General features: G+C 39.4%; 3 protein-coding genes across 12 annotated transcripts in view; all 3 read right to left on the bottom strand.

Moving 5' to 3' along the window:
* The window catches only part of sipa1l2 (signal-induced proliferation-associated 1 like 2), a 79,515-nt gene extending 75,707 nt beyond the window's left edge, over window positions 1-3,808 (bottom strand). For all 5 annotated transcript variants that reach the window (XM_036585888.1, XM_036585892.1, XM_036585893.1 and 2 more), the window contains exon 1: window positions 3,659-3,808. The gene's annotated coding sequence lies outside the window, so the exon portion shown is untranslated. The remainder of the gene's footprint in view (window positions 1-3,658) is intronic.
* A 1,980-nt stretch (window positions 3,809-5,788) lies between these two features.
* Window positions 5,789-8,348, bottom strand: LOC118819338. 5 transcript variants are annotated; one of them, XR_005008145.1, is made up of 3 exons: window positions 7,185-8,348; window positions 6,801-6,867; window positions 5,789-6,338 (listed from the first exon to the last, which is right to left on the bottom strand). XR_005008145.1 is itself a non-coding variant. In XM_036587079.1 (3 exons), the coding sequence occupies exons 1-3, from the start codon at window positions 8,298-8,300 to the stop codon at window positions 6,233-6,235; spliced, it is 1,302 nt and encodes a 433-aa protein (XP_036442972.1). In that variant the 5' UTR covers window positions 8,301-8,348; the 3' UTR covers window positions 5,789-6,232. The 5 variants fall into 5 exon arrangements, 4 of the variants coding, with proteins under 4 accessions (XP_036442972.1, XP_036442974.1, XP_036442975.1 ...); XM_036587079.1 differs by having other exon boundaries at window positions 5,789-6,357; window positions 7,191-8,348; XM_036587081.1 differs by having other exon boundaries at window positions 7,191-8,348.
* A 2,369-nt stretch (window positions 8,349-10,717) lies between these two features.
* Window positions 10,718-20,068, bottom strand: LOC118819337. Of its 2 annotated transcripts, none has more exons than XM_036587077.1 (13): window positions 19,404-20,068; window positions 15,874-16,038; window positions 15,666-15,766; window positions 15,425-15,515; window positions 15,216-15,293; window positions 14,849-14,964; window positions 12,781-12,946; window positions 12,373-12,509; window positions 12,188-12,284; window positions 11,763-12,074; window positions 11,347-11,478; window positions 11,063-11,218; window positions 10,718-10,923 (listed from the first exon to the last, which is right to left on the bottom strand). In XM_036587077.1, the coding sequence occupies exons 1-13, from the start codon at window positions 19,806-19,808 to the stop codon at window positions 10,840-10,842; spliced, it is 2,040 nt and encodes a 679-aa protein (XP_036442970.1). In that variant the 5' UTR covers window positions 19,809-20,068; the 3' UTR covers window positions 10,718-10,839. The 2 variants fall into 2 exon arrangements, with proteins under 2 accessions (XP_036442970.1, XP_036442971.1); XM_036587078.1 differs by having other exon boundaries at window positions 10,825-10,926.
* Window positions 20,069-21,937: the final 1,869 nt, after the last annotated feature.

Raw genomic sequence — 21,937 nt, 5'->3', positions numbered from 1 at the left:
GACTAATTTGAAACATCAGGGATGATTTCCTGCCCACTATTTTTGCATTTATGCGAACAATGCACATAATCTGCCCGATCATATAGGAAGCAGGCACAGAAACATGATTTGATGTTTACATGGGAATGAGCAATACACTGAAGAAGTGTCTAATATGGAATTCTCCCTTGGAATCTCTCTCTCTCTCTCTCTCTCACTCACTCACTCACTCACTCACTCACACACTCACACACTCACTCACTCACTCACTCACTCACTCACACACACAAAATACAATGATGATAATAACAACAATCCCAAATCACTCTCGCAGCAAATACAACAGGCACAAATGAATTTGGTTGGCAGAAATTAGGTAGGGTTGGTAGGGTTCATTCCTTTATATGTTTCTAACCCTTTGCCATACCCTCTCCATACACTATCACGTAATGTAGACTTGCATGTTACATCTTTCTGTCACTGATACATACACTATATGGCCTAAAGTATGTGGGCATCCTCCTAATGATTGAGTTCAGGTGTTTTACCCACACCCATTGCTAACAGGGGTATAAAATCAAGCACACAGGCATGCAATATTCATAGACAAGCCACTACCCTTTTGCCCAAAAGTAATAAGCAGTCCACAGTATGTGACCTACATGAATTTCCCCAGTACGCCAAAGACGTACTGCTATGGCAAAATACTCCAGCATGCAGCCACAACTATTTCCGTGATATACTGCATCCCAAAATGCAACATGGCTGTACCAGGAGGACATAACCACTGATGTAACCGCCTGGATGTTTTAATAGCCCTGAATTTGACCTTTCTATATATTAATAAAAGCAAAATGCAAGACATTCGTCCAAATGCTGCTACACTTAGTGCAATGCTGAAACCACATCAGCTTTTCTTTGCTCTGTTGGTCTTAAGGCGGGTTGGCTTTCTTCATTTATTTAATAAAGTTAATGTACTGCATAGATAACACGATTAAAGCAGTAACTAGCTAAAGCTGTTCTCAGCTGAACAATGTGCTCAGAATCAGCATTTCAGGCTCATGTGTGGAGTCACACTGTTCAGTGTTCAGTCAGACTAGCTCATATTACCAACTGCAAGTGTAATGAAAATGAAATGACAAGCAAAAACAGGTTTACACACAGGTTTACTACACAGACAAATTCAAAGCTGAAATTTGGCACTGGAGACGGGCAGAAAACAACACCCTCCACTCTATCATGGTAATAAAAGTCACATAAGCACATCTCTTGACCAGAAGGCTCATATAAGCATGGTGGTCAGGTGTTCACACATTTTGGCCACACAGTGTACCATTCTTTATATATACAAATTATCTTTATAATAGATGTCCAGTGTCTCTTCTGTACTCTCCAGTACGCTTATGCAGATTTAAATGTTACCATTTTGCTAAATAGGCTAGATTTGCTAAAAGTGTACACTAAACAGCTAGATAGACTAGCAACATAACTATTTAGGTAAATGTTTAAAAAGTTTAAAAATTAGTGAACATATTAATGTGAACTTAATGTAAGGAAAAGTGAGGTAAGGTGACAGCATTCTGTGGACTGGTATGTGATATTTTATACTAGAAAATGCAAGGACTGAGTGTAAGGATACAATCAACAGTCAGTTGTAAACTGGCTCAAACAAAACTCACTTTGAAAACACTAATTTACAGTGTTCTGTAGCAATGGCACACTCAAACATTTGTCTATGCGATGGACTGGCGATCTGTCCAGGGTGTATCCTGCCTTCCACCCAACGACCGCTCGGATAAACTCCATCACCCCCCAGCCCCCGGCGACCCAGAGGGATAAGCAGTTCAGAAAATGTGTGTGTGTCCATGTCTGAGACTGTCCAAAGTCAATATGATAGCAAATAACTGTAGGGCTGAAGACTGCCAACAGGTGTCAGGGCAAGATGAAATTCATCTACTAACACAAACAAATCCTTCTCAGGACTGTTTTCTCTCATGGGTAGTGACTTAACCCTCTTAGCCAGAGAAAGTGCATACAACTGGTTGCCTGCTGTCACACATTTGAAGCATTTGTCTCTTAAGCAGCCCTAAGGGGATTTTAAAAGCTCAGGGTGAAAACCACACATGGTAGACCACCAGCTATTCATTCAGCAATTCAGGAGTATTATATATATATATATATATATATATATATATATATATATATATATATATATATATATATATACACATATATATATATATATATATATATATTTCATGTTTCTATTTCACACTACTGACAGTTTCTATTTCACACTACTGACAGTTCTATGTTACAGCATTGAGATTATAAAGTTAATTGTTTAAAGCACATGTGTCAGGATCCAGTACTTGCAGGCCAAAACACTGCAGACTTCTGTAAACTGCCTTATTTAATACACCTCATTCAGCTCATCAGCTAATTAGCAGGGCTTTCATTACCTGAATTCAGAGCATTAAATGAGGGTAGACGCAAATTTCCACAGCAATTGCGGAAATTAGCCAAGAAGTTCCCCAGTTTGACATGCCTGACATGCCTTTAAAGGTTTGCTGCAGACTAAATCTTGTTCTGGTGAACTGAGATTGGACTCTCTCTCTTACAATCTTGCCAGTGTGTTCTGACCTCATTTTCCTTTCACAAGATGCAGGTATAGGGAACATATCTATTATTACGACGATGCTACATGTAACTCTTCATGGGACACAGCTTTAGAAAAACCCAACTAGTGATGATGAAGGACACAGAATTGCCTGTATTTGTATGGTGGAAGTACACACCACAAAGAAAGCAGGAGGTAGCTACATAACAAAGGGCCAGTAGTACTTTTTAATGTTACACAAACACTGAAAAAAACAGAGAACCTACATCAAAAGAGCTATTCAAAGAGATAGAAAATAATGGCAACAACTGGCTGTAAATGTTATCATTCAACGAAAGACTTTTTTTCCCCTTAAAGCCCTTCAGAATGACCATTTCAGACCATAGCCAGATTTTCAGCGGTAATTGGTACTTAGGGACAATCTCTCTTAATTAGAAATTCTTTCATGGGAAAGTCGCGTCAGAATGGATTTCAATTAAAAGCAAAATATTAGCTACAAGATTGTAAATAACTTAATAATAGCTCAATAATTGAAAACGATACTGTTTCATTTGTCCAACATAAGGCAGCGGAAAGCTTCAATCTTCTACAAAGGATCTTTACTGTTTCCGGTAATGTTAAATAAAGCCTAGCAAAAACACACAAAGTATCCACCCTTTGAAAATGTCCCAATCAACAGCGTACGCCTGACAGCTTGGGCTCGAATGAGCCGAAGACGTAAGACGTAAACACGCTTTTGTCGCTTCAGCATCAGAAACGAGGTTGGCTTGTCAACGTTACTCAGCAGCGTGGAATAATGCTGCAAGAATACTGATTCCGTTGCCTCTTGCCATTTAACACTAACCGATAATCTAACCTAATAATCTAAACTGAGTGGTGGTTCATTCAAAGCTTTACTAAAGCAGACGCTAGGCTACAGTGTTTTTAAACTGATTACATTTAAAGAGCTAAAATACTCGCCCCGTCTTAGCTCAGATACTCGCTTTAGCCGACAAAGTTAAATTGAGTTTGTGTTTAGAGTGTAGAGGAGAAAACCTTTTGTCGTAAGTCTCTACTTACCTCAGTCAGTACAGGCGGAAAGTCCATTTGTGCCTGAATAATAATCTAGAGCAATCCAAGATTCCTGGATGGTTTTAGGTGTGAACCAAGCTTTATTTCCCAAACAGACAGCAGCCACAACGGCAGTGCCTCAACTCCAACCGATCTACATTCAGGGGGCTTCTGACGGAAAGAAACGTCGACATAAGCCCGCCCCTAGCGAACGGCGATTGGCTTTCTCCTGGGAGGACCCCGTTCGTGGTGATTTGTACGAGTTGCTGCTTATGTTGGCAATCATTGCTTCCACCGTATAGTTCCATAGCAGCAACACATAACACACATGCATTAAGCTATATACTGTGCAACTGTTGTAGGCCACAGTGTCTATATCTGCTAACGTGAAAAGGAAAATACATTGCAGTTCTTATTCTTCTTGTAAATGTGAAATTTCTCAACACCCATGTTTAGTTCTACGGTTACTGGATTTACGGTTCAATTACCCAGTTTGTCAATACTCAAGTAAAATACCATGTCATTTTTAGCTCCGTTGAAAGCAAAATAGAGTAGGGGTGAATGGTAGCCTATGGCATTGGCGTGGTGTTATTCTGAAATGGAACAAATGGACAAAATATGCAATACAACCTTACAACCTACAACCTTTAATGATGATAATGATGCATATGTATATATAAACACGAGACTAACAATTTACAACAATGTAACATGCAGAAATTCAGCAACTTAAAGGCAACCTAAACAATTCCACGTACAGCACAGCAAAATGCACACAGTTAAGAAAGATGGACGCGGGAAGCGGGGGTGCGAAGGGGCTGCAGCATCGCCTGATTTCTGGTTTGCAGGTGTTTAAATCAATAATAATTATAAGATGTTCTGAACTTTATAATCATTTGACCATGGTAAAGACCTATGTGTGTTTGTTGTTAAAGATTGGAGTTTGTATTATAAGATTTTAAAAATCAGCAGAAGCCCTACACTGTTGAAGTGAACGCTGAAAACTGTTGGCAGCTTTGGGGCCGTGTGGCTCAAACACACGAAGGTTGAGGTGCAAAGACAGAAAGCCTATGCAGAATTATAGACCAGTTATGAGTCTCAGTGTTTCAGTGTTAAATCTCACCGTGTCACTGTACTCGTGACATAATGGGTTACCCCGCCACATTTCTACAATCTGATTGGTCATCACTCAGCTCATTTGCATAAGTTCGTCTAGAACAGCGGTCGGCAACACGCGGCTCTTTCACAGTCCTGTTGCGGCTCCACAGCAGAATTAGATTTTTAGGTAAAAATACAATAATTCTCCTTTGCAGCTCTGTTGATCGTTCAAACACACTGTTCTAACACAGTTTTAGCAATAACCGTCTTACACGCTGTAGGTAATGTAGCTTATATATTTGCTAATTGACACTTTAACCGTGAAAGTTGCCGCGCAGACTGCAGGTCACAGCAACACAGACAACAATTTTGGCTAGCTAGTGGCTAACGAAAAGGCAAAGAGAGAGATTTAAGATGAACATTGGTAATTTGGAGATGAATGGACTTATTTGCATTTATAAGCACTTAGCAGGTTTCCTGCAACGAGAAACTGTCAAACGTTAAAAAGTTAGGGAGGCTGAAGTCAGTCTCTTGTTCGCCAGTTCCTTGTTCGAATTCTCCCATTCCACCTTAAATGAATGTAACTGCTGCACCATTTAAGTTACATTCATTCAAGGTGGAGCGGGAAATTAGAACAAGAAGCTGGTGAATGAGAAGCTGACTTTCGGCCTCATAAAAATCGAATGTTGAGAGACATTTTAGAAGAAGCTATTCTACTTTTGAGGAGAAGTTTCCTGTCAGATGCGAGAAATGCAGCTATAGCTGAACTAAAGCTTAAAGCAAAGCAAAGTAAGTGTGCATTTGTATTTATATTTTTGCCTATACTAGTACATTAACACATACTGAGACATATTTACAGCCAAGGTGGTAAAATAGACATAAAATGTTGTGGCATACAAGGTGGTTTGATTTTTGTCGAGAGGACAAAATGGCTCTTCTTACCATTTGGGTTGCCAACCCCTTGTCTAGAACGAGAGAGCAGAGAGAGGATGTGAGCCAGTAGTCTGATGTCTGTTATATGGTGTATATTGCTATCTCCTTATAACACTATTTGACATGTTCTGTTTGACGCAAATTAAACTAATAAATAAATAAAAATAAAAAATCAATTAAAAAAGGCAAATCATCTTGCTTAATGGCATCAGCCACGTAATACATCGCTCCTTAAAATTTCAGCACCCCCAACTTAAAGTACCTTTCGCGTCCCTGCTAAGAAAGCTTTTTATAAGTTTAGTTTACAGGTTTTACAAATGTGCCAGTGCAATGTATTTTTTATGTACAGTCTGTTACTGTCATCAAAACACTTTATAGAAAGCACAGACGAACATCTGATATCACTCAGCGCAGGTTATTCTAAGGATATATTTATATCTGAAACACATCCAAGAGCTTTAAACAGCAATGAGGAACCATGTAAGCTGATTTAGTTGCAGTTTTGACTTCTCCCAATGACTGGCAAAGGAGATGACACAGAGGAAGCTGACCCTAGATCAGTTTTATGGTAGGGGTAGCTGTAGGAAGGCACCAGGAGCAACCTCTCCTCTTCTTTTCTGCTTTCTGCAAAATGCACCCTGTGCGACGAGTAGGCCATCTGGTGGCATCACAGGAAACTGTAAATTAAAACTCCTATTGCATAATGCTCAGGATTTAAATAAGTATTTGTAACAGAAATGAACAAATGCCATATTTACACAACTACTGTACTGTGCAAAATGTCTTAGGGTATTTAAGCATATTATTTACAACCCTTTATCTTGGTGTGTTTAGTACTACACTGCCAGGAGATGAGGTTTAAAAATAGTTAAACAAACACACTGGCATACACAAAATCACTACTTACTGTATTATTATTATTATTATTATTATTATTATTATTATTTGTATTTACTGTGCTATTTGCATTTTTCTGAAAAAATAAATGCTTACTGGCTGGATAGATAGCTTTAATATATCATTTTCTCATGTTCCTGCAACTTTTGCACAGCACTGTACACATTTATATGTCAAAAATTAAACAATACATGTATGTATAACAGGTGAATATCAGACTGACCTAAAGTATTAACTCTATCCATGGAGTGTAAGGGACACTGGTCCTTTGTTGATCTGTACAGACAATCCTGCAAAATGGCAAATCTGAAACAGACTACTCCTTTCCTTTTTACTTTAAAGTGTATTGTTCACATTAATCTGAGAGGGGCTAACAGGCTATTTGAAGCTTTTTTGGCTGAATACCATTATATGTACACAATTTAATAACACATGTCAGACAGATGGAGCTATTGGCTGATAACATTAAACCTTGTAATGCAGGCTGTTTGTCATACATGCATTTGAAACTTCACATTTACTGATTAGAGCATGCAAGATAAAGTGATAAGTAAGTTAGTGTGGGGTACCAATACAAAATCACAAATGACCACTATAAACCACTTACTCACACCTGTCTTCTGACCTCTTTTCTTTCGACAGCCCAGTCAGATGCAACATCATCCACTTTTCTTCTCCAGATATCATCCAGTTCCTCTTCTTCCTCCTGGAACTGCCAATGAGAAGGTTGTGGTACTTCAACCCCGTCTTCTGTAATTGGAGCAGCAGGTGACTGCTCTTCCAGACCACTGCAGCACACTGTACATTCTCTTTCACCACAGAACACTACACGATTTGACTTGTTTGATCCTAGCTTGGAATCAGGCAGCTGGTTAGGCTTGTGTTTGATTTCTAACAACACAGAATTTGTCTTCCAAGTCCACTGCATGTATCTGGATGCATGGTATATATGTCCATTCAAATCCATGATCCTGCTGTGGACACTAAGGCACTTATGACTGTGTGATGGACCAGTACTGCTGCTGGAGGTGGTTGTGGGTATGTGACCAACTACAGTTAAAGCTTCTTTGAACTCACTGCTTTGTTCACGACTAGTGTGTTGCCCCATATCTTGCTCTTTTCCCATTTCCCAATGACAGAACTCCTTTGTAGAGACCATCGTCCCTTGTGCATGTGTGTCATGTTGCTGCTTCTCAGTCTTATCACTGGCATCCAATATTAACTTGTCTAACACATAAATTGTTTCATGGTTTGACTTTCCTTGTAAAGTCAAAGTTGGCTGCACCTCCAATGCCAACTGCGGTATCTGATTAAGAGTTAAATTTGAGGAGCCTACTGGCAAAGCTGCAGGTGATGGTTGGTTGTTTGAGCCAATTAAAACTGGAGTGGATGGAGGATGTTCCTCTGAGCTCTGTAGGTCTGCATCTCTACCGTTAAGCAGCATAAAATCTTGGGGGAGAGAGAAGCTAAGTGTGGACCCCAGAGATAGATAAGAGCAGATATTTTTGATTGGATCTCTGGGCACTGCTGACATTGTCTGAAAATTATCTCTCAAAATATTAACAGGGTTGGATTCATCTGTATATATTGCACTAATTGAGTGCTTTTTTATAAACACCTGATGTTCGCTGTTGGTTTGATGCTTTTTCCCATGTTCATCTCCTTCTGGCCAGGTGTTAGCTCTCTCTCTGAAACTACATGGTGAAATGCTGGATTGGGTCATCAATGAATTGTCAGATCTCACAGCGCCAATTGTTGTGTGTCTCCTCTGGTTGCTTTCTTTTCTTTTCATTTGTTGCTTTAAGGGTGCAGCAAAACTTGACCTGGTTGTTGCAGAACTGTGCGCAGTTACAAATCCAGATAAGGCTTGATGGTAGAGTGAGGAAGATGAACATCGGGAAAATAATGGCCCTGATGTGGAAAACATCTCTGAAGGCTCGTCTGCAGCTTTTAGTCTGTCCGTCACATGTAAATAGGTGCTTACCTGAGAACAAAATAGAAAGGAACATTTCATTTTACATCCTTTCAGAGAAGCTAAACATGGTGGAAATCATATGCTACTTAACTGTCTGTAAGAATTGTACCCAGCTGTGATGGCAACAGCCATAGCTTGAGCATGACTAATGTGACTGCATGCCAACCTAATAAAGACTATAGTGTGGCATGCAAGAGCCTCAAAGAGCATTTCTGCTCAAATTTCAGTTCAGTCCAGGGTCCCCATACCCCACTGTGACATTTTAAAGCAGTCAGAACCATGGAAACTTAATCATGAGGTAATACTTTCACCACATGGACAAGGATGTACAAAGAAGGGAATAACTTACACACACAAATATGCTGACACACAAATATGATTTGTGGGTGAGCTCTTAGCTCATTTCTGTATGTGAGTAGAGCTTAACATACTCGATTTGTAGATCTACGTACCCTATGCATTACTTCAGCTGCCCCTACTTGCTCCAAAGGAATATGCGTTTGACTGTTGCTTGGTGACTTCTGCTTTTGGACTTGCTTTATGCCTGCTGACTGTTGATCTTTAACTTGATTCTTGTCTGGAAACTTTAGACTCAACTGTGCACTGCATTGCTCAGAGATGCTTGATAACTTTTGTCTTATGTCTTGATTGACAACAATTAAATAGTTTTGGGATTGATCTGCCTTTTGTGGTGATGATAAATTTATTTGATCATTGCCAATCAGTTGTTGCTTCTCTGCTAAATAGTTTCCTGAGTCATCAAACGCTTGTATGTTATTTGATGACTGCTGATATACTTGAGTAGTTGATGATTTTTGCTGTTGATGATGAAGACTGTTACTGGGTGATGATTCTGCTCTTTCTTTCTGTTCTGTTCCCTGTTCCTTGTTGTTTACTGGGGCCTGCAATGTAATCTGATTTTGTTGTATTTGGATGATTCTTGGTGACTGTTGCCATTGCTTTTCATGCAGTTGCCACCGCTCTTCATCATTGGTGGGTGACTGTTGTCTTTGTTTCTGAATATTGTCCAGTGGCTGCTGCTTCAGCTCTTGGTTGATGACATCTGACTGTTGCACCGGTAACACGGGTAGTGATGGTTGTGTATGCTTTGGCTTGATGCTTTGTTGCCTATTTGTGAGATGGTTGCCTTGTGATTGTTGCACTTGCATATTGATGCAATTTTTTTTTTTCTGCTCTGTGCCTTCACTGATTACTGTTTCATTGCACTGTAGATTTTGCACTTGATTTATGTCTGGTAATCGTTGTGTGGTGACACTGTTACTGACTAATGACTGATGACAATGAATTTTATTATTTCGTGGTAACTGCTGCATGTACACTTCACTGCTACTAGGTGAAATTTCTTTACACACTTGACGGATGCCTGATGACTGTGCACCATAGCTCAGGATAAGGCAGATGCTACTGCCCAGTGAGGTCTGAGCAGAGCAGGGCTCTTGGATAACAAGAGCAGGGTCATCAGACCTTATGTTCTGTTGATCCAGCAGGCTCTCAACACCATTTGTCACTTTCTGATTTTGTGAATGTTGATTCCCTTCATTATTCCGCATCTCTTCTCTTTCTATAATACAAGAGTCATTCACAGGATCCACTTTTTCAAATATATTTTTCCTTTGACTTTGCTCTCTTTGAGTCTTCCAGTTAACCTGAATCCATCCCAACATGCTTTTCAGCTCATCAGTCCTTTCCTTAATCTGAAAGAGAGAACAGCATAACAGTGATATCATCCATTTAATCAACTGCAAAATGCAGCTATTAAACAAAATGTGACTATGGTTGTCAAAGAGGACAGTCAGACACTAACAATCTCTGCCAGGTAATTTCCCTCTTCCATCAGTGTCTGACCAGCTGTAGCCAGCTTATCAAACTCCAGTAATTTCTGTTCAATTCCCCGATCCATCTCTGCAGCTTCACTATGCAGAGCTGCACTGCCAGAGAGAATGCAGGACCTTGTGCTCTCTGTCCAAGCACTATAACACACACACAAACACATTCATGGCTGACAAGTCCATTGAACACCTCTGATATCAATAGTTCACTGTAATGTAGTAAAAGCAATAGTAGTGTAAAAGCAACAACATCAGAAGCCTTCATTCATACATTGTTGCCAGGTAGTTCTCAAAATAGTCCCGTAGTTGTTTGAATTTTTCCAGATGCTCTCTGTTCTCTGCCAGGTTGTGACCAGCTTCCTCCCAGGCTTGTTGGACTGACTGGACCTCTTCTGTGAGGTTACTCTGCTCTGTTAGAGGAACTTGTAGATGCTTTACTAGGATCTCCATACCCTCCACCTCTCCTTCAATAAGGTGATAGTCGACCTGACAAGGACACATTTTACGTCTTTTGTAGTAGCCTACTAAGCAACAGAAAAATAGTGTAAATGCTACAGTACACTAATAGGCAACCCCTGTAGCAAAAACATTTTAACCAAAACTTTCTAAATGCCTCAAAGTGGGCCTACAAATAGACACCAGTTAAACAGAGAGACTGACTTCCAAATCATCCTGCTCTTCCAGTAGTCCATCCAGTCCAATAAGCTCAGGGTCACACAGCATGGTCATGTCAGTTTCCATGTCCAACATATCCATGCTAAGCTCAGCACAACGGGAAAGATGTTGGTTTATGCGCAGAGTTAATGTAGACAGCTGCTGAAACATATATAGAAAGTTATATACTAAAAACAAATTTATGAACACGGCATCATGACCATTGAGCATATTCAACGATGTTAGTTAATTTCCACATTTCATGCTTTTGTAACAAAATCATTCTCTACCATGTTCAGTAACTCCTCTTTTGTTTGGTCATGGTTGAAGAACCATCCTCTCACATTTGGACTGCCAGGTACATACGGTAAAGCCTCATTACATTCAGAAACAGTGGAGCCATTCTGAAGAGCTGGAATGTCCTAAAGAGAGTTCACAGATTTGAGTGCTTTGAAAGGTGTCTGAAACCCATAACTCCATCTGTTAATTGCACAATTACTGGGGCAGTTTGAGACTAAATCAGCTTTTGCTTAATTGCTCTTCAATAGTTATGCTTTAAGATAATTACAGGGGGGGTGTTGGGGTAGTGTTAAATTGAAGAACAAGTCAGAGTAAAATTACAGGATATGGCAATGACATGCAGATTCCTAAGTTAACATGATAGTTTGCCATTTTTTTTATTCAAGTTCTATTAAATGTAATTTACTTTATGCATCTCATGAATTGCCTTGTGATCCAAAAGTTGTAGGAACTTTGCAAGCATTCCAGAACTGTACACATCCACATTCTCTGGAGGGCAGCTAGAGTGAGGGAGTTTTAGAACTGCCCGTTCAGCCACATCATCTGTCAGAAGAAATTCTTTTTCAGCTGGTTCCACCTCTGCCCCATGCCCATATCTCTTCCTCAGACCTTCCCAAAGCACTTCAATCTTAGTACTCGCGTGTTCCTGGGATTGCTTCAAGTAACCCCTGTCCACACCACTTTGCATAGACGTGTTGTCTTTTAACCAAGAACAAGTCTGTTATGGAAGGAAGAAAAACCCTGAATAAATGGTGAGTAAACATGAACAACAGATACAATTAGAGAGTGTGGCATTTCTGTTCCCATCAAAAAAACAACGGAGAAACTCACAAGCTGATCAACTGATGCTGTGGAATCTGCTAACAGCTCGTAAAGTTTGAGAGGCTTTTGGTGGATGAAGCTGTCTGAGAGAGCCTGTTGGTCCTTACTGTAGAGCAAACACATAATGTAAGTATAAGTGAAAATTTTCTCTTTCAACAGAATTTAAAATGCAGATGGTAACATTCTGTCTGTACCTTTCTGAGCCCATGATCTGCTTTTCATTGGTGTTATCTACTTTACAGCAGCTGCCTTCAGAAAGTGAGGTTCGACTCATTGAACAGCACTCTTCAGTTGGACTTAACATTCTATAAATCCATGGATCCTGACAGCACTACAGATGAGGACATCAAAATGTTTTTCAGCTTGTGCTAATGCTAAAGTGTAGCTACTTCAGTAAGGTTTATAACATGTTGGCTTACAAATAACAGCAGTTGAACTGTTTCTAAGTATGTTTTGTTTCATAATGCTTGACTGTACACACAGGAATATCTGATCTTAGATCAGCAATCAGCAAAAGCTTTACATACAGGCCTTTTATCATAAATTTCTAAACATAATCAAATCTTTGTAGATGTCTAATATTTTTGAGACAATTTTCTGACCTCAGATTCTCGCAGGTGATTTTGTTCCTCTTTAACATCTTTTCCCATTACACCAGGAAGCTCAAGTTGGGCTAAGTACTTTGACTCAGTGGATGTGGTTTGAGAACCAACATGTCCTTTGGGTAAAATGGCAGGAGGTTTGACAGGAACATCTGCTATCTGGTTTCTAAAAGGAAAGATGTGTTATTCTGGGTTATTCTCAAAAGTCACTGACAGTACAACATAAATCATCCTTGCACAAAATCTTTACAGTTTTCTCAAGTCTTAACAAAGCATGCATGAGGATTCTAATTTGATAGCAGGCATCAATGGACTCATCTGCCTAAAAATAGGGCTGAGAGTTCCCCCTACACTACAGCATAAAAATTGATGACCTAGTGAATGCTGACTTAAGACTTCGATTTAAAATACTACATCTAATTAACAGATAGAGAACTTCATATGGCCACTGATTGGAGTGATTGTTTTGTGGCTGAGGAATCATTGTTGGCAGGACATGTAAGAGATGAAGTCGTCCACTCCTTAAGAGGTTAGGTCATACTTTCAGGAAAGGCTGATGTTTTGAGAAGGGGTGATTAAAGAATAAATGTTAATAGCAGGGAAGTGTGACAGTCCATAGATGAGAAAAATGCAGATGTTAATCAGTGCTTTTGGCTTATTCTCACAGCATTGTGTTTCAAAAGAGTATGAAGAGATGTTTCTGTGTTAAGTGTTAAAACTTTAGAAAATTTGAACCATGACACATCATACTCAGTTATGAAAGGGCCTGTATCCTATATTAATCTTGCATTCCTCTTGCTGGGCATTTTTCCTCTGAGGTCCATTTATAAAGCTTGTGTGATTTTATGTACCAAAAACAGCCATAATTAATTTTACCTGACTGTTTTTCAACACTGAAACATTCCATATAACTTTAGCATTAATAGCCATGGCTAAACTGTATAGGCTAAATGGACGGATATATGTTGGGTTTTGTGACAAAAACAATGAATTGAAAATGTACTCTTTTTGCAGATTAGATTCCACATGTATGGACTGTATTGACTTGGGAGTGAACAGTATGTTTTTGAACCTTTAACAATACTTACATGATACATTAAACTCTTTTATTTAAATAAATTGAGGGAAATTCAGTTTACCATGATATGGGCCTTCTAAAGATTTTAGACCTGATTTACCAAACAATCCTATCCCATTGTGCATTGTTAATGATAGTCATCACTTAGTCAATATTACTCACTCCTTAGTATCACCTCCATCTGTGCATATCAGCACAGTGTGTGAAACAGTAGTGTTATATTGCTTTTTGTGGCTGATCTGTATTTCTTCCTCTCAGTACATCATATCCATAAGTTATTCCAGGTCACATCAGCTACAGTGCTCGGACAAACCCTTCAGCATTTATCATATAAATCTCCTCTTGACAAACTCTCTCTTCTGTACATCCATAACTGCTTGCAGACCCACCCCCATCCTGCTGTCTCTGTACACGTGCATAGGTCATGCATCTAAAAGTCTAGTCATGCTTAATTCAGGGTAATTTCACTACACTAAGAATATTTTTGGAATTCTGCTTCTCAAGCTATTGTTAATATCTCATGCTAACAGTGTTTATTTTAATGATGTAAGCCCTATTCACTTTTCCCAGTTAGTTCACACTCTGCTGGAGTTTTCTTTAATGGAGTGATCTAATTTTTTGGCGTTTTTCAGGAGCTAATTTTAAAAATAATTCTTCAAATGATCATACTTGTTATGATCACACTGTTATAAAAGGCCATGGACAGACCAAACACACAAGGCCAGATTTGTTAATTAAAAAAACCTGGAGTACACACCAGAGTGGGCTCACTTACATCTTATTATAGCTGACAACTTATTAAACTCCCAGGGATTCTTGCTAAACACTTGTAAGCCTCCAGTCTAGTTCATGCTATATTCTCAGCCCATATCACTGTGGGTTCTAATTGTTAGTAGAATGGGTATGTACATATTCTAACACCGGTGGCTCTGTGTGTTTTCTGCTACTTATTTTTTTGCTTTAAAAAAAGGTGGGACCTTTATTTTTTACCGGAGAGCATCCTGGAGAAGTGCCCAGCTCTCTTTCACTTCTGCCTGTTTGCATGTCACTTGGCTGGCCAAGGTTGGGTGGAGGTTTGACAGCTGAGCCGCAGACTCGTTGAGCATCTGGAAAGAGAGTTGTCCAGGGGTGGGGTCATGGAAGGAAATGACACCATTCGTCTGGAGCTGATTTGTTATAAACACAACAAAATAAGCCCACGGATAAAAGTACAGGACCCTGTTTGTTTTGCAGTTCTGGTGCCAGGAGGCAAAAGGGAAATGACACAAGACAACCAATCATGCCATGTGCTTGGAAAATCCTTTCATTCTGAGATAATGCTTTCTAGAGTGATATAAAGCAGTGTTTATATATTCACCTTGATTTGGCTAGCTATCTCTCTGCCCTCATTCTCTTTAATGCTGCCTTGGACATTTGCTACATGAAGGCTGCTCCTCTGAAAAATGGTAAATGGAAAAATGGTAAAATCAGAAAATTGTGGAAGCTGTAATCTGTTTTGGAATTTTATAGTTTCCCACTGCAAAGTACACTTAATGACTCAGAATAACCATGAACAGTAACCCTGACCTGGTCTGCTTGCTGGTAAAATGAAGATACATCCAGCGCCAGCATGAGATCTTGCTGAAAGTCTTGCAGGAGAGACCTGAATTTCAGCCACCTGTTGTGAGGGTACAGTGGGCTCACTTCCAGTTAATTTTAACAGACTATAATAGTTTATATTATAATAATAATAATAATAATAAGAAGAAGAAGAATATCAGAGTCTAGTTGAGTGCAAGCACTGCCAGTATTCTAGTCAATGTCTTACAGTTTGTCAATGTGCTCTCCAATGCTGAGCCTCCTCCCAAGTATCTCCACACCCAAACCTGTTGTATTGGGCTTCTTCAGGGCACTCCCTTCTGGCTCATCCTAATTCAACAGTAGCAGGTAAATTGGAATAGCATTTGTCAGAGCTGTGCATGACAGACTGAGGTAGACATGTGTATGAACTATCACTGTACTGAAGCTTTTTTCACCTTCTTCAAGTCAAGATATGTTGTCAATTGGATGAGTGAGTTCTCAAAGTCCTTGAGGTCTTGCTGCTGGCTGGCAGACACATCCTCAGGGTGTTCTAGAGGGAATGCTGGGATGCCATTGTCATATTGAAGATTCTTCATCTTCCTCTCCCTCCATGGTTCTGACTAAGTCAAATAAAAGAAAAAAATCAAGTCAAACTAAATTAAACAGTAAAATGAGGAGAACTCTCTTGGTAAAAACATGTTTAACAACTGTTTACATAACACAAGCAAGTCAATGTACACTATAGTGCCAAAAGTATTCGCTCGTCTGCCTTCACACGCATATGAACTTGAGTGACATCCCATTCTTAATCCATAAGGTTTAATATGATGTCGGCCCACCCTTTGCAGCTATAACAGCTTCAACTCTTCTGGGAAGGGTTCCTCAAGGTTCAGGAGTGTATTTATGGGAATTTTTGACCATTCTTCCAGAAGCGCATTTGTGAGGTCAGACACTGATGTTGGATGAGAAGGCCTGGCTCGCAGTCTCTGCTCTAATTCATCCCAAAGGTGTTCTGTCGGGTTGAGGTCAGGACTCTGTGCAGGCCAGTCAAGTTCTTCCACACCAAACTCGCTCATTCATGTCTTTATGGACCTTTCTTTGTGCACTGGTGCGCAGTCATGTTGGAACAGGAAGGGGCCATCCCCAAACTGTTCCCACAAAGTTGGGAGCATGAAATTGTCCAAAATCTCTTGGTATGCTGAAGCATTAAGAGTTCCTTTCACTGGAACTCAGAGGCCGAGCCCAACTCCTGAAAAACAACCCCACACAATAATCCCCCCTCCACCAAACTTTACACTTGGCACAATGCAGTCAGACAAGTACTGTTGTCCTGGCAACCGCCAAACCCAGACCCTTCCATCAGATTGCCAGATGGAGAAGCGTGATTTGTCATTCCAGAGAACACATCTCCACTGCTCTAGAGTCCAGTGGCGGCGTGCTTTACACCACTGCATTCAACGCTTTGCATTGCGCTTGGTGATGTAAGGCTTGGATGCAGCTGCTCGGCCATGGAAACCCATTCCATGAAGCTCTCTACGCACTGTTCTTGAGCTAATCTGAAGGCCACATGAAGGTCTGTAGCAATTAACTCTGCAGAAAGTTGGCGATCTCTGCGCACTATGTGCCTCAGCATTCGCTGACCCCCTCTGTCATTTTACGCGGCCTACCACTTTGTGGCTGAGTTGCTGTCGCTCCCAATCGCTTCCACTTCGTTATAATACCACTGACAGTTGACTGCGGAATATTTAGTAGCGAGGAAATTTCATGACTGGACTTGTTGCACAGGTGGCATCCTATCACGGTACCACACTGGAATTTACTTAGCTCCTGAGAGTGACCCATTCTTTCACAAATGTTTATAGAAGCAGTCTGCATGCCTAGGTGCTTGGTTTTATACACCTGTGGCCATGGAAGTGATAGCAACACCTGAATTCAATGATTTGGATGGGTGAGTGAATACTTTTGGCAATATAGTGTATTTCACTGCTAGAATTTCTTAATAGTATCCTTATGCTACGTCTCTGTTGTTCACTGTATAGTGCCAACACATTCTACAACAATGATCTCATGCTGCTCATTTATGGATTTCTTTTTTATCTATTCCAAAACTCTTATGTTGTGCACAGCAACTGTAATTAATGCACCCATATCTGAACTGTGTGAGGCCTGGCATTCCTCTGGCACTTCAATGAGTATTGCTTTCTTTAGTTACATACTGTACAGATTAAAGAATAGCCCACAAGGAGCTGATAATTAGCAGAGGTGCCAAGAAATTCATTGTAAACAAGACTATTCATGACGTATCACATTTCTTTGCCATGCGATTTTCATTTCCTTTTATGATACACCTGTGTTTAAGAGTCACACTTCTAGATGTTACAAAGTCTATTGGCCTGCGGCATCAAGTGACAGTGCCAAATATTGATCTAATCACAACAAATTAACCCATTTTGTCATAGGATTTATTTTCTTTAATTTACCCCCTCTGTGTGTGTGTCCTGCACACTCGGTAAATATTAAAACTACCAACTACACTGACTACATATAAATATTTACAAAACAGTGCAGTGTGGGTCATAAACATCTTTCTCTGTCCACAATCGTGTCAGATGTGAACAAGAAAAGTACAGTACAGTAAACTTTCTTTAGCAGTGCAACTATATACTAACTTAAAGATATCTTTAGAGTAGTAAAATGTGTCTTAGCAGGGACTCTTTTTTGTTGACCCATTATATTTCGTAAATGCAGCTACTTCAAGGTGCACTAATTACTGACAATAGTTTGCAACTGTGCACACAAAGCTTGTAAAATCTCCAAAGAAAATCATTTGCCAGTATAGAATGAGAAGCTCTGGAGCAGCCATGCTTGAGCCTAAAGTCTCTATGCCAAATGCCAAGCATATACAGAGGGGAACAAAACTCCAAAGCATTGGGCTGTGGAGTGACAAAGCACCATCAGATACCCTTGGGTTGAGTCTGAGTGGCATTTCTGATACAGAACTAATCATCAAACATCAGTACCTGACCTCACTAATGCTCTTGTGTCTAAATGCAATCAAATCCTCTCAGCATTGTTCCAGCAGAAAGCCTTCCAAGAAGAGGCTTACTGTAGCAGGACAAACTCTATATTAATATGCTTGGTTTCAGAAGAAACGCTGAATAAGTAGATGTCTTCAAACTTTCAAACATACAGCATCTTAATTTTTTAATCGTGTCCTCACAACTGATGGAGCAACCGTGTCCTGTCCATTCATGTTTTTTTTTCCGTTAAAAGTAGTCTATAAAAAGGCAATATTTTATTGTTATTTTCCGCAATAGAGCCATTTTGCCTAAAAACCTTTGCTGAATATTTAGAACATGTGGTGGACTTTTTTCTTTTCTTTTCTTTCTTTCTTTCTTACTTTTTTTGTAGAAATTACTTCATCTGAACTTAAGACGTGCATAATGAGGGCCTATCTATGATCTCATCTCTGTACAGTGTGCAAAACTCCACATTTAATAATGGACTTTTTTCCTGACTTCTAGCATGGACAATATGCTGCTGTTTTACTCTTTTGACACTTTAAGAAAAAAGGCAGTGTATAAGGAAACATTTCCAGACATACTAAAAAAGCTTAAAAACTCTTAACACTAGTATAAATGTCACAGTTTTACAGTATGAATGCAGAACAGTGCCTGAATATAATAACCTATTCATATAATTGTGACAGCAATTTAAATATTTTGTGATAGTACATTTAATTCGCACACTGTTTGCACAATTCTGCAGACTGCTCTGGAGCCAAAGCATGCGGTAAATTAATAAATGTCATTTATTTTTACATGTGTAATGTGTTTTTGCATCTACTCTAGCTTATAACTGAATACAAAAATCTTATTTTATATGTGGAGGCATATCTTAATGGCCTTGGGCTGTATATATCAATATGAAAAAAATTACTTATATCTATATGAAAAATGTGTATAATATGGGTAAAATGTCATACCTCTGAATGTGGAAGGGACTTGTCAACAAATCTCCCCTCAAGAGGTTTTTCACTTGAGTTGTGTCTCTGGTTAGGCTCATAAGTAGTAATGCAAGGGTCTACAACTCCAAATTCACCCTCTGTCTCAGTGCTTCCACACATAGCAATTTTTCTGATGGACCTTGAGGAAGCTGATGGATGCAGAAAGCCCTTTTCTTCTTCAGGACAGTCCTCCATTGGTGTAGGATCGTGTTTTGTGGGCTGTTTCTGGTCATGAGAAAAGGACATTTTGTCTTTCCGATTGCTCTTCAACATGCAGCCATCCAGAACTGCGGCAGGAAAGATGTTGTCCACATAGTCCTGGCACTTAGCCCCAATAGGGACAGACAGCTTGGTCCCAATGGTAAAAGGCTGGATTTTCTTCATTCTCTGTTCTGATACTGTTTCTTGTTTGTCTCCGGATTGGCAATATGAGGAACAATAGGAAGTCTCAAAAAGCAGATCATCAAGAAAACTCCAACAAAAAGTATCTTGCCAGTTGTGACAGAAAGCTAATGATTGCTCCCGTAGTTGCACTGTAGAGATGCATTGTAAAAAGACATATCTGATACAGTGCAGAGAGCACGGCTGTTAGTGAGCCAAGCAACAGCACATAGAAGGAAATTTGCAAAAAAGGGAGTGCAACTGGTGAAAATCCTGAGTCGACTGAGAGAAAAAAGAGAGGGAAAAGAGAAGAAAGGAGGAGAAAGAAGGTGGGAGTTAAAGCAGAGTGAGGTCATCACTTTCAGTTATGTCCTGGGTTGAGTAGAGGGAGAGAGAGCTGTAAACTTGGGCTGTAAAAACTTCCTCCAAAAATAAAATGCTGTGTAGATGAGCGTAAAGTAACAGAAAAAAACTCCCCAAGGTCCCGCTCTTTTGAGTGGACAGTGACGTAACGCTTTTACAAAAAACATATATGTTCACTTTCCTGAGCATTTGTCTTTTACTTTTTCACTTTTCTCCTGCTCATCTCACAGCACTTTTCTGGTTATTCTTTACCTATCATGAGTATTCAGAACCTAATTATTTAAAAGCTTCAGTTGCTTCTACACGCCAGAAAAGTGCTAATCTTCATATAATATACTGTGACTTACTAAAAGTTTGCTCACTCTTTGACATTAGAACAGTTACATGGCACCTAGTAGAGACATTGCTGGAACATTACTGTGAAGATTTGATTGAGTTTAGCCATATGAGCATAGTGAGGTCAGGTACTAATACTGGATGATTAGTAAGGAGACGTGTTTAGATGCATTGTATCATGTCTGTTACAGCACTATTATCTAAATATTTACAGAGCAGCAACAGGGAAAACTTTGCACATTCTGGCTGTGGCCTTCTGATTGGAACCAGGTGTCCAGTGAAATGTGTGTTGGAACAGGCTACTGTAACTTACTCTGTTTTTCATCACAGCACAAAATGAAGTGATGGTTCTTAAACTCATTAAATATAGTAAGTTCCTAAAAAGGAATTATTTTGAATGACGTCTTATAAACAGTAAATTGTTTTTCAATTATCTCAGTTGCACCAATGGTTTCTAAAGTTTGAAGCAAAGATTACTATTATCTATCTCTTGTTGCAAGGCTGCAAACAATGTTTGCTATTCCAGACTGAAACACAGAGGAACGAGATGCAATGAAACCCACACCATACTAAAAATGTCATAATACCATAGTGTTTATTTTTGAGAGAAAGAGAGTGAGAGAGAGAGAAAGAGAGAGAATTCCTTTAGGATGGCTCATCATCTGGCTTGTCTCTTCCTGACCGCCGTTGAAAAAGAGTGTGAACAAAGGAGCTTAGTCACAGATGATTTGTCTTGCAATCTTCTTGTCCATGTGCTGTGCCTGAAAGGAGAATGCAGCAGTATTTTAAAAAAAAAATAAATATTCCTGGTTTCCTTGCCATGTCATAAAGCTTTCTGATGAGTAAAACTTTACATTGCAAGTATAAAACCCTTTCTGAATTTTATTCTGCAGCTGTTAGCAATAGTGAGTGTATTCTGGGTTTGTGGTTTAGAAAGGACTACTTTATACTGACAGTCTTATGCATTTCATTGCTGTGCTGCAATAGCAGTTTAAGATCGATTACAACAAAGAATAAGTTGTCCTCATAATATCAGTTACATTGAAATCCTAATTTGATGTGATAAGGAGAAAGCTATGAAACAATGCTGTCAAAAAAAAAAACGCTGTATTCTACAGAGCCCCAGAAGGGACATGGGGGAAAAATTACATGTTTTTTCTATGATGGATAAAAGAAAAACTCCTGCCTGCGAAATGATCTGAGATTGTTTTGTTCAAATTAATATATCTCAGAATAGTCATCTCGAGATAATCAAGAAGTAAAGTTTTACTCACCAGAAAGCTTTATGTCATGGCAAGGACACCAGGAATGAATATCCCGAGACAATGAATCTGAGGACACAAAATCTTGAGATTTAGGGAAATCTTAAGTACATTACCCACTCTGCCCTGTAAATGGCACCAATATGCCATTTAGGCACGTCCGTGAAGCTG

Source organism: Colossoma macropomum, unplaced genomic scaffold (assembly GCF_904425465.1).
Source record: "Colossoma macropomum unplaced genomic scaffold, Colossoma_macropomum, whole genome shotgun sequence".
NCBI classification, from domain to species: Eukaryota; Metazoa; Chordata; class Actinopteri; order Characiformes; family Serrasalmidae; genus Colossoma; species Colossoma macropomum.
Note: the sequence above shows the minus strand (reverse complement) of the source record. Positions and strands in the feature narration are given on the sequence as shown.

What these genes read in the sequence shown, in the direction of transcription:
- LOC118819338 (XM_036587079.1), bottom strand. Translation starts at nt 8,300, where the DNA reads ATGACCCAATCCAGCATTTCACCATGTAGTTTCAGAGAGAGAGCTAAC. An exon ending in GAAAAGAGGTCAGAAGACAG is followed by an intron (nt 6,868 to 7,190) that starts GTGTGAGTAAGT and finishes GCCATTTTGCAG; the next exon opens with GATTGTCTGTACAGATCAAC. An exon ending in GGATAGAGTTAATACTTTAG is followed by an intron (nt 6,358 to 6,800) that starts GTCAGTCTGATA and finishes TTTAATTTACAG; the next exon opens with TTTCCTGTGATGCCACCAGA.
- LOC118819337 (XM_036587077.1), bottom strand. Translation starts at nt 19,808, where the DNA reads ATGAAGAAAATCCAGCCTTTTACCATTGGGACCAAGCTGTCTGTCCCT. An exon ending in CTTCTCCAGGATGCTCTCCG is followed by an intron (nt 12,947 to 14,848) that starts GTAAAAAATAAA and finishes CTTTCCTTTTAG; the next exon opens with AAACCAGATAGCAGATGTTC. An exon ending in AAGAGCAGGATGATTTGGAA is followed by an intron (nt 10,924 to 11,062) that starts GTCAGTCTCTCT and finishes GTTGCTTAGTAG; the next exon opens with GCTACTACAAAAGACGTAAA.